General features: G+C 37.6%; 1 protein-coding gene across 1 annotated transcript in view; it reads right to left on the reverse strand.

Annotated features, from left to right (window-relative positions):
- DGKB (diacylglycerol kinase beta) overlaps window positions 1–16,162 on the reverse strand; it is an 898,781-nt gene that overhangs the window by 570,859 nt on the left and 311,760 nt on the right. The window contains exon 14 of the mRNA XM_088833532.1: window positions 6,625–6,657. Within this exon, the coding sequence (XP_088689658.1) occupies window positions 6,625–6,657 (33 nt within the window). The remainder of the gene's footprint in view (window positions 1–6,624; window positions 6,658–16,162) is intronic.

A 16,162-nucleotide genomic window follows, 5' to 3' on the forward strand; every position in this document is an offset into this window, starting at 1 on the left:
CCCATGTGTGCTTAAAGGTCTGAGTGCCATGTATTCTCTATTACATATTCAGATACATATATATGTTTCTGTTTCTATATTTGCATGTATTTTGTCAATTACTTCTCAATTACTGTCATTTAGGAAAATAATTTTAAGTGGAATTAAAAGTAAAGCTCTTTTTATATATATTAAGGCCAAATGGAACAGAAAACTTCTTGGACCAAAATAAATGCTAATCAGCATAGCCCTTTTATAGTCCTTGCAATTTCATGGTGCACTGAATATATTTTTGTGTAGATAAAAATGGCTTGTGCAATAGGATTCCTGAAATTCAAATTCTTTGGAAACTGAAATATTTTCATATAAGCAGAATTTCTGGCAAAGATATTGATATTTTAAGGAACAGATCATTCTTTGTAAGCTTGCAACTTACATTTTGTCCACAGATAGTTAAGGATATAATGAATAAATGAGTGAATTATAGGATGAGATTTGGAGCCAGAAATCCCAAGTGGAATCCATCTCCGCTACTTAAATACTACGTAGCCTTAGAGAATTGACTCTTACTCAAAATGTAGTTAGCAATACCTATTTCTCAAAGTTGCATATGGCTTAAAAGAAAATATATAAAGTTCTAATATTGTGCCTATATTAGTACATGTGCTAAATAAATGAAAGTTATTGTGAATGATGCAAAATAGGTATGGTTCTTCCATTAGGGTGCTCTTTAATATCACCATTATGTAAAATGTTTGTTATATTTTCAAGTACATAAGTATGAAAAAGTTAACTAATTATAATAGGCATATTTTTAAATGAGTAAAGCTCAGCAACCTACATTTGAAAATCCATAGCGTGTTGCGCTAAGTTCAAGCATGTAATACTTGGTGGGTGTGGGGATTTTTTTTTTTTTCTGAGTTCTAACATTCAGGTAAATAAAATGTGGTACCAATGTTTTATAAAAATCTACATTGTGAAAGTTATCATTTATACGTCATATATTCTGCCTTGTAATCCAACATTGCTATTTAGCATTAAATTCCCAAATGCTTGAGTTATAAGATCTAAAGAAAATTTAAGTTGATTAGTCACAATGGAACTCAGTATTTGTGTCCAGACTATTTATAAATGTAATTCTGGGCATTTAAAACATGTGAGTGTGTGTCTGTAAAGAATTACCAAATTATCAATTAATAATATTTTATTCTTAGCCCATAGAGCTGGGCTTCCCTTGTGGCTTAGCGGTAAAGAATCAACCTGGCAATGCTGGACACATTTGATCCATGGGTTAGGAAGATCCCCTGGAAAAGGAAATAGCAACTCACTCCAGTATTCTTGCCCGGGAAATTCCATGAGAGAGGAGCCTAGTTGGCTACAGTCCATGGGGTCCCAAAAGAGTTGGGCATGACTTAGCAACAAAACAATAAAGTGTATAGCTGGGGAAAATCCTGTGTGGTTGAGAATCTCTAGCTGGCAGAAAGCACTTGTATAAGTGATTTCACGTCTTTCTAGGAGGGTCATCCCTCTGAGAAAACTGCAGACTAGACAAAACTAATGCATTCCAGTAGCAATTGTAAAATAAAAAAACAAATTTTAAAACCCTAAATTGACTTTTCAATTGTTAAAATTTTATTTTTAAAGACTAGAATCATAAGAGGAATATCATAGATTAATGAAAAAGCTTCAGTTGACTCATCAGCAGGTGAATTTTACTATATGATCTAGATAATAAAACATATTTATTCAAATACACACACATACACACACACACACCCCACCAAGAATAAAGTGGTTTCTTTGTTTGATGGAAATATGCTTAGTGGTTGAAATTTCTAGAATTAATCACACTGACAATTTAAAAACAGGAAAGACTCATAAACCATTTAATATTTTTCCATGGTTTTCTTTGTATTATACTCATTTGTTTCATGTTTATTTCCAAATTGTATGGAGTCTCTCTGAGCTATTCACTATATTTTACTTAAGCAGCATAGGATAACAGGAGGGTAGTTGAATACTTTTCCCTATTTCCACTAAGAAAATCTTCAGTTCTTTTCAATTCTATATGAGGCACAGGAAGGGTCAAGCAATTACATCTTTGAAAAATCTGATGTCCACAAAAATGTCACTGGCCCACATTCAGGTTTGATTCTCCCTGACTGGCTAAGTTCTATTATGATATATAAGAATGTTACTTCCAATGCTGAAGTTATAGAAAAAATTCAGGAAGAGCTCGCCAGCATTATTTTGCATCTTTATTCAGGATAAAATTGCTCTGTGATAATACAGGGCAGTACTTATTATTTCGCCTTCGGATCTTTTTTTTAAGTTTTGGGGCTCTAAATCACCAACTAAATTACTTTGTTATAATTAAGGTAAATTTTGATCTGCCAGATAAATTATCCTAGATATAAAGAGTTGGAAAATTATTGCTTCAATCAATAGGAATTATTCAAACACTGAAAAGAACTGCTTTAACCCAAAAAATGAAAGAACATAGAACATATAACTACAAAATATAAAATACAGTTATTGATATTTCAGCATTTTCAAATATCAACCATTTGTGTTTGCTATGCAGACATTTAAAACATAGAATTCAGTGTCTTGTGATCCTTAGACTCCACTAGTAGTACAACAGATCTTAACTGGGCAATATGTTCTATTAGAATTCTAAAATAATCACCATCATCATAAACAGAGAAGAAAAGACAATCCACAGAAAACAGAAAGATGCGATAAATGAAACAATAAGACGTCACTTTAAATATGTGCTCTAAAAAAAGTCTTTTTCTATCTCATGCTGGTTCTCAGAAGTAGAGTATTTGTAAGTTGCTGAAAAGTGCTTTCACAAAAGAGATGTTTACCACAATACTTAAGCCTGCTATTATCGATCACTCACAAACGACAAGCAGCAAGTGATGATTACCTCAAGCACAGGATTTTCTTCTCTTTGTCCAATCTCAGCATGAGAGACAGGCAGTGGCAAAGCGCCTTGATTGGTTCAAAAGCCACAAAGGGTGGGGGTGAGTTTAACTTGCCTGCACAGTATCCTTTACTGGAATCTCATAACCTGCTTTCTCTGCTAGTGCATCACTTGCCCAAATGGTGACTTACCCCATTCTGCCACTGGAGCTAGTTCCTAAGCACTTTGCTGAAACTCTAGGATTTTAACCCGAGGAACACAATGTAAAATATCTCCTTGAAGCAGGAGTGTTACCATGTTCATCAGGGTTTAGACAAGTTGTAACTCCAAGAAAGCAACTTAATGACAGTTGCAAAGCTGCACCTTTAATTATCATAACCTTATTACAAGATTTAAACATGTTCCTGCTGAGAAACATTATATCATTTCAATCATGGTGAAGGCTCAAAATCTACTAGAAATCCTTAGAAGTTGCAGTGAAACATGGCTGAGTAGCAAAGTAGTCTTTAATTTTTTAGAAATATTTTATATAGTTTTAAGCATAGCTATGACAAATGATAAAAAGATTTCCATTTCTTTTTAATTAGCTAAACAAATACTTATTCCAAAGCAAAAAATATTTTGTACAAAGGCAAAAATATGGGCTTGGCAGCTGTATTCGAACTTTTTCTCTGTAAAGACTTGGGCAAGTAAGTTGTTTACCTTTCTAAGCCATCCCTTAATTCATCTATAAAAATGGGAAGCTTCATGTGATGATAAATTGAGAAAAAGCTGATAAAGTACTAGCATAAATTAGGCACTCAGTAAATGACAGTAATTTTAAAAATAGTTTTTTAAAAAAAGGCTACATTTTATCATTAACTCATGTAGGCTGTTTAGTAAAAATGGGTATTGTGAAGAAGTACTTTATTTAATTTACAGTATTTTATTTGTTTTTCCAGGATGTCACCATAACTCGGTGTGATAATCTGAGTCTTTTGTGGGAAGACAGAGGAAAACAAACAAGACAGAATCAATCCTAGTCTTAACATACCTGCAGGTGCTACTCACCAACTCAGCCTGAAGGTAAAATTTATACCTTGATCCACAGCCCTGGTTTTCATATATCACACATGATATGCATATTCTCATCTAGCAGAATTTCATACTGAATGTTAAGTATGAAAGACTAGAACATTTCTGTTCAAGAAATTCTGATTCGAAGAAATGAAATTTAGGAATGGGAAAGCCCAGGCCAAAATCATTTGGGCTGTTTACTAGCTATGGCTGGGCCACTAGAAAATTAGGTCTGGATATACGCACCTCAACACCACTCACTCTCCATTCCCTTGATAAACCATAATAATTGATGGCCACGGGAAACTGAAGATTAAAAACCTGTAAGTAGCTCTCTTGTATTTTCATAGTCATTATCTCTATCAGCTGAGTTAAAAGCTTAACTTAGTAATTTATATGTAGCCCCCATAACTGTTTATGCAAGTTCTAAGTGGAATTTATCTTGTAATTGGAACTGTGTAATTTAATTATCACTCAAACCAATGAGTTTTGAGTATAAAAGAAGGTGTTACTGTGAAAAATTACTTGCATGTGCCTTTGGAAAGGCACATAAAACAAGATGTGTGTGTGTGTGTGTGTGTGTATAGGAAGAACAGTCAAGTTGGCCTGGATACAATGTTTATAAAAGATTTGAGAATTAGTAATAAAAAGTGAGAGGTTTTTCACAATGAAATTGATTTGTAGATGTCTGTGAGTTTTTCTTATACTTTTAAACAACTGAAAGTACTTTCTTAATAAAAAAATATCTTTTCACAAAATAAGGTATGCTTTTGTTATACTTTGAAGCAATTGATAATTGAAACTTATGGTGGGCAATAAGGCTATGTTGTAAGCAAGAAAGGGTCTATACCACTTCTAAATAATAGATGTATCCGCAAAGAAAAGCTCTTGCTCCCATGTGAAAGTTTAGCCAATAAATACACATTTACATATATGCACGCACAAAACCAATATAGCTTTATATATATATATATCCAGTATATGAAGAATTTTTAAAACTTCATAGCAAAAAACAGTGACAAAAAAAATCATGCTTTGAAAACATCAATTTTGGTCTTTTAATTTTATTTATAGTGTACAAATTATATAACTAAATATGGGAGAGCTTTTGAGATTAACAAGTCTAAAGAAAAAACTTTAAAATTCTCAGTTAATTATCTAATGAGCTATGATGGGGCAAAAATAAACTCAATTATCTTAATCATAAAGTTAATTCTCTGACACTAAAAAAGTTAGCCTAAATAATAAACTTTCCTAATACCTATGTTACCTGAGTGTGTAATTTAACATGTCTACTTTAGAATAATTATAATAATAATGGTATCAGATGACTTAAAGAATACCAAAATAGTTTAATATCTCTCAGAGTAGAAACATTATATATCAATCATAGCTACTAGTATATTTTAAGTATGTCTGTAGTTATAAAAGGAAATTTGAAAATGCAATGAGGCAGTCTACACTGATTAGAAAATATTTTAGAGGAGAAGAGAGAGAGGTTTATTACATTTTGTGCAGTTATGTAATCTTCTAAGTGGTTTTGGAGAAGACTATTGAGACTCCTTTGGACTGCAAGGAGATCCAACCAGTCCATCCTAAAGGAGATCAGTCCTGAGTGTTCATTGGAAGGACTGATGCTGAAGCTGAAACTCCAATACTTTGGCCACCTCATGCAAAGAGCTGACTCATTTGAAAAGACCCTGATGCTGGGAAAGACTGAGGGCAGGAGGAGAAGGGGACGACAGAGGATGAGATGGTTGGATGGCATCACCGACACAATGGACATGAGCTTGGGTAAACTCTGGGAGTTGGTGATGGACAGGGAGGCCTGGCGCGCTGCGGTCCATGGGATGGCAAAGAGTCAGACACGACTAAGCGACTGAACTGAACTGAACTGAAAATAAATCATATAGTATTTAGATATCATGAGTAATATATTCTAAGCAAGTAGATTCAAATTTTAATTTTAAGTGAAAAAATACCATCTGAGCATACGCTTTAGAAATAATAGCAACTGAATGGGGTAACGTCACAGAAAAATGTGGAGCTTTTTCAATAATTTGAAGGTAAAGTTAACACTTTACTGAAAATAAATGCTTGGCAAGGTCTACATTTATTTTCAAAACCAAAGTCATTTATTTAATGACTACATTGTATTCCTATGACTTCCTATGCAATGCTATATGCTAAGTGATTAATGTAGATGTACTCTTTTACTCTTTTAAAAGTAATAGGCACTTCAATGTGAACAAGAGTTTCTCGATTTACTATCACTGCAAGCTACACTTTAAGGGCTTACACTAGTGAACTGTTTGGATTTTCTGAAAAGTTAAAATGTGACAAATAGGAATAATGCTATTCTTACACAATAGTCAAAACTCTGCAAAATCACTGTGATTTTATCCTGCTTATTCTGTGCCACATAACTTCTCGTTTCCCTAATGCCTGTCACGAAGGTCAATGGTACAGGCTTCAAGTCTATCCCAACATGAAAATATTAATGCAAAGATCCCATTTCCAAATATAAGAATATGAGACAAAATAAAACATACAAATTAACATTAGTATGTCACTCTCACAGCCCAAAATGGTCTTTATAACAATACAGGATGGATAATGACCTATAATTATAGGTGTGAAAACCTTTTTTGCTTACGCACCTCAGGGACTGAAACTCCTGAAGTGGGCAGAGTCTGCTGAAAGAGAGAAGTTCATATTAAAGCTGAAAAAAAGTCATACTGAAAGCAAATACCAATGAAAATTATTATATCACTACACACCTGTGAAATAATTGAGTACATTACAAATGCATTTCTTTGTCATAATTTTTCTTCTTACTTTCTTTAATAAACAAAGATCTCTTCATGAAATAAAGATCATTCTAAAGCAGAAGAGCTCATGATATAGAGTTACTTATTAAAATATAATTTCATATGCTTAAAGTAGACTAATATTTGGTCAATTTCACAGACCTCTCTATAATAACAGTGATATATTACACTCATATTTGGGATGAGACCTCATCTCCAAGTCCCATTATCATTCATAAACCATTCTTACTAACTTTTTAACTTGCCCATTTACCCAGCCCACTATTTCACTTTCCAGTCCAACTCTCAATCCTATCTCAAAAACACTCATATTCTTTTTGATGTAGATATAGCTTATGGAGTTGAATTAATTTGTGATATTCTGGAAATAAAAAGTATATATTCCATTAACAACAGTAAGAATTCAAAATATAATAAGCAGAAAATTTTTACTTGAGAATAAATATTAAAAGATTAAGTTAAATATACTGAAACCAGTCTTTGTGACATTATATCTCCAATTACCCACTACCCTTCCTTTTCTGAGTCACATGGGGAAAGTTGTTTTCCTGTTTGTTTGTTTGGTTGGTTGGTTGTTTTTTTTTTTTTTTTTCTGGCTAGAAACAGAGATTCATTTACCAAATTCCAAAAGGCTGTGGCCTATGGGACTTTATACCATAAAACATAAATCTGGATGAACAGGTGATAAATTACACTCATCATACTAGAAAAATATTTCCTTTGGTTCAGGCGGGAATAGGAAAGGTTGATAGGAAACTAGTTCTTAGACACTGTGTGTCTGTAGAAAGAAGAGAACACTCAGAATATTTGAGTTTCCTCTCCTGTACCAAGCCATGTGAGGAGAACTCCCAAAATGAGAATGAAAGAGCTGAGAGTTCTACTTTACTCCCTTACCCAGTAGAACACCAGAAAGGAAGCAAAACCCAGGAGAATAAATACCTACATGAGAGGTTCGTGGCTACTTGTACAGAGATGGACTAGAAGGATCCAATACATCCAAGAGCAGAACAAATCAAGTGTAGGACAGCCCTAGAGGAAATTAGTGTTCAATAATGAAACTCTTTTTGCCTTTTTATACTGTGAAGGAGGAGAGTGAAAAAGCTAGCATAAATTCAACATTAAAAAAAAAAAAGATCATGGGGCATCATTTCATGGCAAATAGAAGGGGAAAAGGTAGAAGCAGTGATGGACTTTCTCTTCTTGGGGTCCAAAATCACTGTGGACACTGACTGCATCCATGAAATTAGAAGATGCTTGCTTTTTGGAAGGAAGGCTATGACAAACCTACACAGCGTATTAAAAAGCAAAGACCACTTTGCCAACAAATGTCCATATAGTCAAAGCTATGTTCTTTCCAGTAGTCATGTATGGAGGTAAGAGTCAGACCATAAAGAAGGCTGAGCACCGAAGAATGGATGCTTTCAAACTGTGGTGTTGGAGAAGACCCTTAAGAGTCCCGTGGACAACAAGGGGATTAAACCAGTCAATCCTAAGGGAAATCAACCCTGAATATTCATTGGAAAGACTGATGCTGAAGCTGAAGCTCCAATAATTTGGCCACCTGATCTGGCGAGCCGACTCACTGGAAAAGACCCTGATTCTGAGAAAGATTGAAGGCAAAAGGAGAAGAAGGCTTTTTTGGATAGCATCATCAATTTAATGGACATTCCAGGAGGGACAGGGAGGCCTGGTGTGCTGCAGCCTATGGGGTTGCAAACAGTTGGACATGACTTAGCGACTGAACAACAATAACAACAACAATAGAACACTAGAATGTATTTCCAGAGTACTAGTATAAAATACTGTAGCAATAGATTTTCATCAAAACAAGTTATGGAGTTTGGGAAGATGAACTTGGGACAACTATCCCATTAACAGGAGAAGCCTCTGGTTGCCACTGATGCTGTTTCTCAGATGGATTGACAATAGGTTTGATAGAACTTTCATTGAAAGCTTCTGGCGTTGGTAATATGCTTGACTTCTGAGTCGAAGTCAGTCAATATAACACCAAGGGCAACTGGAGGTAGAGAATCTGTGTGTGTTAGCTTCTGTTTAGGCCAGCTCAGAGCATTTTGTCAGCCTTCTACCTTTCTTATTTCTTGGTTGAAGTTTAGGTCTAAATAAACATTTAAAGACACAGATGTAGCTCTTCTATTTTTATTACAATATACAAATGTGTGATCTCCTTAAATCCAGATTAAGTGGGTTATCCTATTTTATGGCATGGACCTGAAAGAGTCTCCAGGGACTCTCAAAGAAATCAAATAAAGATGCTCAACCAGCAGTCACTACACATGGACATTATCAGATGGTCAATACCAAAATTAGACTGATGATATTCTTTGCATCCAAGATGGACAAGCTCTGTACAGTCATCAAAAACTAGACTGGGAACTGACTGTGGCTCAGGTCATGAACTTATTTCAAAATTCAGACATAAATTGAAGAAGTTAGGGAAAACCACTAGGCCATTCAGTTATGACTTAAATCAAATCCCTTACTATTAAACAGTGGAAGTGACAAATAGATTCAAGGGATTATATGTGATAGACAGAGTGCCTGAAGAAGTATGGATGGAGGTTTGTAACACTGCAAAGGAGGTAGTAATCAAAACTATCCCCAAGAAAAATAAATATAAATGGCAAAATGTTATCTGAGGAGGACTTGCAAATAGCTGAGTAAAGAAGAGAAGTGAAAGGAAAATGAGAAAAGGAAAGATACACCCATCTGAATGCAGAGTTCAAAAGAATAGCAAGGAGAGGTAAGAAAGTGTTCCCAAGTAAACAATGCAAAGAAATAGAGGAAAACAATAGAATGGGAAAGACTAGAGATCTCTTCAAGAAAATTAGAGTTACCAAGGGAACATTTCATGCAAAGATGGGACAATAAAGGACAGAAACAGTATGGGCCTAATAGAAGTGATTAAGAAGAGTGGCAAGTTACACAGAAGAACTGTACAAAAAAGATCTTAATGACCCAGATAACAACAATGGTGTGATCACTCACCTACAGCCAGAAATCCTACAGTGTGAAGTCAAGTGGGCCTTAGGAAGCATCACACGAACAAAGTTAGTGGAGGTGATGGAATTCCCGCTGAACTATTTCAAACCCTAAAAGATGATGCTGTTAAAGTGCAGCACTCAATATGCCAGCAAATATGGGAGTTGGTGATAGACAGGAAGGCCTGGCGTGCTGCGATTCATGGGGTCGCAATGAGTCGGACACGACTGAGAGACTGAAATGAACTGAACTGATGGAAAACTCACCAGTGGCCACAGGATTAGAAAAGTTGTTTTCCTCCCAATCCAAAAGAAGGACAATACCAAAGAATATTCAAACTACTGCACAACTGCACTCATTTCACATGCTAGCAAAGTAATGCTCAAAATCCTTAAGCTAGGCTTCAACAGTATGTAAACTGAGAACTTCCAGATATACAATGTGGATTTAGAAAAGGCAGAGGAACCAGAGATCAAATTGCCAACATCCATTGGATCATAAAAACGGCTAGAGAACTCCAGAAAAATGCCTACTTCTGCTTCATTGGCCATGTTAAAGCATTTGACTGCGTAGACTACAAGAAACTGTGGAAAATTTTTCAAGAGATGGGAATACCAGACCATCATACCTGCATCCTGAAAAACCTCTATGCAGGTCAAAATCAAGAGTTAGAACTAGACATGGAACAACAGACTGGTTCCAAATTGGGAAAGGAGTACATCAATGCTGTATATTGTCATCCTGCTTATTTAACGTATATGCAGAATACATCATGTGAAATGCCGGGCAGGATGAAGCACAAGCTGGAAACAAGAGCAGGGAGAATATCAATAAATTCAGATATGCACACGATACCACTCTTATAGCAGAAAGCGAAGAAGAATTAAAGAGTCTCTTAATGAAGGTGAAATAAGTGACTGAAAAAAGCTTGCTTAAAATTCAACATTCAAAAAACAAAGATCATGGCATCTGGTCCCATCACTTCATGGCAAATAGATGGGGAGACAATGGAAACTGCAACAGACTTTTATCTTCTTGGGTTCCAGAATCACAGTGGATGGTGACTGCAGCCATGAAATTAAAAAATTCTTGCTCCTTGGAAGAAAAGCAATGACAATCTAGGCAGGGTGTTAAAAAGCTCAGACATTACTTTGCCTACAAAGGTCCATATAATCAAAGCTACAGTTTTTCCAGTAATCATTTATTGATGTGAGAGCTGGACAGCAAAAAGAACTGAGCACCGAAGAACCCATGCCTTCAAACTGTGGTGCTGGAAAAGACTCTTGAGAGTCCCTTGCAAAGCAAGGAGATCAAACCAATCAATCGCAATGGAAGTCAACCCAGAATATTCATTGGAAAGACTGATGCTGAAGCTCCAATACTTTGGCCACCTGATGAGAAGAACTGACTCACTGGAAAAGACCCTGATGATAGAAAAGCCTGAAGACAGGAGGAGGAGACAAGAGAGGATGAGATGGTTGGATAGCAACTCAAAGGATATGAGTTTGAGCAAACTCTGGGAGATGGTGAAGGACAGGTAAACCTGGCATGCTGCAGTCCATGCGGTCACAAAGAGTCAGACATGACTGAGAAACTGAACAACAACAAGGGCATGAATCTCATATGCCTTCTATCTTGTGAAGCATCTTTGCTCACTCTGCACGTGCAATGGAGAGCCAAGTGAAAAAACTATAGTGTGAAATGGTTCAGAATAATAGCCAAGTGCAGTACAAGAACTTGAAATAGCTCCCGTCCACCCTGGTGGCTCAGAGAGGAAAGTGTCTGCCTGCAGTGCAGGAGACCTGGGTTCGATCCCTGCATCAGGAAGATACCCTGGAGAAGGAAATGGCAACCCACTCCAGTACTCTTGCCTGGGGAATCCCATGGACGGAGGAGCCTGGTAGAATACAGTCCATGGGATCGCAAAGAGTCAGACATGACTGAGCGACTTCACTTCACCCCAGCACTACCAACAAAGAGATAAAACAATCTATGAAACTCATTTTTAGATAATTATCAGCATAGAAATATACAAAGCATTATTACTGATTTTATGGAATAGCTAATATTTTCATAATAATATTATAAATGTTGTTCTTATCTTAGAACTTACCTGCTGAAATATTTAGAAATATGGTGTCATACAAGTTGCAATTACTTTCAAAAAAAGTCCAAGTTAATAAATTATATATTAGTGTGTGTATTTTTATAAAATATATACACATGCATACATATAGCCATAAGAATGGTTAAAATTCAATCATTATATATATATACATTAAGAAGGACTGATAATTCATACAAGTTTGGGGATATACTGGATTCATATGTATTGTGTTTGAGAATACTTGTAATGAAATTTGTGGAAAATTGATCTCTCTTTTTACCTTCTAACCACATCCTCTAATTCCTAAAGAGTGCAAAAATCTATAGTGAAATAAAATGTATGGATGTGTATGCATATACATACATATATATATACATTCTCAATAAAAACATGGCAATTTTAAAAGTTTGGGTGAAGACAGCATGATGTGCCTGGGAGTCAGTAATGAGCACTATTTTCATGGAGACTCAAGAGTTCACGTTTCAAAATTAAAAAAACATAGGTATGCATCCAGGTTGCTGGGAGAAAGAAGCAGAGAATAAAAAGTAAAAGGAGGTACTTCAAAAACTTTTTCAGATGAGGCAGAAGCTTATATAAAAGCTATTCAGTTTAGTTAAATCGCTCAATCGTGTCCAACTCTTTGCGACCCCAAAAGCGCAGCACGCCAGACCTCCCTGTCCATCACCAGCTCCTGGAGTTCAGTCAAACTCATGTCCATTGAGTCGGTGATGCCATCCAGCCACCTCATTCTCTGTCGTCCCCTTCTCCTCCCGCCCCCAATCCCTCCCAGCATCAGAGTCTTTTCCAGTGAGTCAACTCTTCACATGAGGTGGCCAAAGTATTGGAGTTTCAGCTTCAACATTAGTCCTTCCAATGAACACCCAGGACTGATCTTCTTTACAATGGACTGGGTGGATCTCCTTGCAATCCAAGCGACTCTCAAGAGTCTTCTCCAGCACCACATTTCAAAAGCATCAATTCTTCAGTGATCAGCTTTCTTCACAGTCCAACTCTCACATCCATACATGGACCACTGGAAAAACCATAGCCTTGACTAGATGGACCTTGGATGGCAAAGTAATGTCTCTGCTTCTTATATGCTATCTAGTTTGCTCATAACTTTTCTTCCAAGGAGTAAGCGTGTTTTAATTTCATGGCTGCAATCACCATAAGCAGTGATTTTGGAGCCCCCAAAAATAAAGTCTGACACTGTTTCTGCTGTTTCCTCATCTATTTCCCATGAAGTGATTGGACCAGATGCCATGATCCTTGTTTTCTGAATGTTGTACTTAGAGCCAACTTTTTCACTCTCCTCTTTCACTTTCATCAAGAGGCTTTTTAGTTCCTCTTTACTTTCTGCCAAAGGGTGGAGTCATTTGCATATCTGAGGTTATTGATATTTCTCCCAGCAATCTTGATTCCAGCTTGTGCTTCTTCCAGCCCAGCATTTCTCATGATGTACTCTGCATAGAAGTTAAATAAGCAGGGTGACAACATACAGCCTTGACATACTCCTTTTCCCATTTGGAACCAGTATGTTGTTCCATGTCCACTTCTAAATTGCCTCCTGACCTGCATATAGGTTTTTCAGGAGGCAGATCAGGTGGTCTGGGATGCCCATATCTTTCAGAATGTTCCACAGTTTATTGTGATCCACACAGTCAAAGGCTTTGGCATAGTCAATGAAGCAGAAATAGATGTTTTTCTGGAACTCACTTGCTTTTCCATGATCCAGTGGATGTTGGCAATTTGATCTCTAGTTCCTCTGCCTTTTCTAAACTCAGCTTGAACATCTGGAAGTTCACGGTTCACATATTGCTAAAGCCTGACTTGGAGAATTTTGAGCATGAGTTTACTAGCGTGTGAGATTAGTGCAATTGTGTGGTAGTTTGAGCATTCTTTGGCATTGCCTTTCTTTGGGATTGGAATGAAAACTGACCTTTTCCAACCCTGTGGCCACTGCTGAGTTTGCCAAATTTGCTGGCATATTGAGTGAAGCACTTTCACAGCATCATCTTTCAGGATTTGAAATAGCTCAACTGGAATTCCATCACCTCCACTAACTCTTTTTGTAGTGATGCTTTCTAAGAGTCACTTGACTTTACATTCCAGGATGTCTGGCTCTAGGTGAGTGATCACACAATCATGACTATCTGGGTCGTGAAGCTCTTTTTTGTACAGTTCTTTCCACCTCTTCTTAATATCTTCTGCTTCTGTTAGGTCCATACCATTTCTGTCCTTTATCGAGCCCATCTTTGCAGGAAATATTCCCTTGGTATCTCTAATTTTCTTGAAGAGATCTCTAGTCTTTCCCATTCTGTTGTTTTCCTCTATTTCTTTGCATTGATTGCTGAGGAAGGCTTTCTTATCTCTCCTTGCTATTCTTTGGAACTCTGCATTCAGATGCTTATATCTTTCCTTTTCTCCTTTGCTTTTAGCTTCTCTTCTTTTTACAGCTATTTTGTGAGGCCTTAACTTGGACAAGTAAGACAGCCTCCTCAGACAGTCATTTTGCTTTTTTGTATTTCTTTTCCATGGGGATGGTCTTGATCCCTGTCTCCTGCATAATGTCATGAACCTCCATCCATAGTTCATCAGGCACTGTCTATCAGATCTAGTCCCTTAAATCTATTTTTCATTTCCACTGTATAATCATAAGGGATTTGATTTAGGTCATACCTGAATGGTATGCAGCGGCCAAGAGTGCCAGGTTGCGACAGCACAGGAGCAGCCGAGAAGAGCTACCCCCTGGCTGAGGTCAGGGGCCGCGCCCGAGAAGAGCTACCCCACGTCCAAGTAGTGGCGCCTGAGGGGGCGTAGGAGTGCCAAGAGGAGCTACTCCACATTCAAGGTCAGGAGGGGCAACCCGTCCAAGGTAAGGAGCAGCGGCTGGGCTTTGCTGGAGCAGCCGTGAAGAGATACCCCACATCCAATGCAAGAGAAACCCAAGTAAGACGGTGGGTGTTGCAAGAGGGCATCAGAGGCAGACACACTGAAACCATAATCACAGAAAACTAGCCAATCTGATTACACAGACCACAGCCTTGTCTAACTCAATGAAACTAAGATATGCTGTGTGGGGCCACCCAAGACGGGCAGGTCATGGTGGAGAGGTCTGACAGAATGTGGTCCACTGGAGAAGGGAATGGCAAACCACTTCAGTATTCTTGCCTTGAGAACCCCATGAATAGTATGAAAAGGCAAAATGATAGGATACTGAAAGAGGAACTCCCCAGGTCGGTAGGTGCCCAATATGCTACTGGAGATCAGAGGAGAAATAACTCCAGAAAGAATGAAGGGATGGACACAAAGCAAAAACAATAAAAGCTAATAATATTTTCCAAATCTATTCATTTTGAAAGTGAAAAGAAAGAAAGAGAAAGTCTCTCAGTTGTGTCCAACTCTTTGTGATCTCAAGGACTATACAGACAATGGAATTCTCCAGGCCAGAATACTGGATTGGGTAGCTGTTGTCTTCTCCAGGGGATCTTCCCCACCCATGGATCCAACCCAGGTCCCCCGCATTGCATGTGGATTCTTTACCAACTGAGCTACCAGGGAAGCCTAAGAATACTGGAGTGGGTACCCTATCCCTTCTCCAGAGGATCTTCTAGACCCAGAAACTTACCTGGGGTCTCCTGCATTGCAGGCAGATTCTTTACCAGATTGCTTTTGGAGGTGGGGGTTGCAAGGGGAGGGGGGCACGGCACAGGCTTCACTGGTGGCTCAGCTGGTAAAGAATCTGCCTGCCACGCAAGAGACCTGGGTTGGATCCCTAGGTTCGGGAAATCCCCTGGAGAAGGGAACGGCTACCCACTGCAGTATTCAGGCCTGGAGAATTCTCTAAGCCTCTATTCATTTTGAGGGAGTGTCAATGGTGAAAAAAAAGAGCTCTGAGATTATACTCACAGGGTTTGGAATGCAAAAGTCTATAGGGACCAAGAAGATAATACAAATGGGTCCAATGCCACAAAAGGCAAAGACTGTGCCAAGCTGGATAATAAAAATCCCATTTTAAGGTATCCCCCATGAAAACACTATGGGATGAAATTGAAGCCCAGCTGCCATTTTGCTACCACATTCATAGAGAATCTGTTATTTACAGACACTCATGTTTGTAAACTTCATCTTTCTCAAAGTAGCGTAGATGTGAGTTATCTACAGAGGGCGAGTAAAGTTGGAAGAGAGGTAGTAGAGAGGAAGTCACTATTTCCCAGAAAATGGGAAAGCGGCTGATGAATAACAGGATCAACAGAAATT

This window comes from Moschus berezovskii, chromosome 3 (assembly GCF_049115385.1).
Source record: "Moschus berezovskii isolate FMDL1 chromosome 3, NW_MosBer_1.0, whole genome shotgun sequence".
Classification (NCBI taxonomy): domain Eukaryota; kingdom Metazoa; phylum Chordata; class Mammalia; order Artiodactyla; family Moschidae; genus Moschus; species Moschus berezovskii.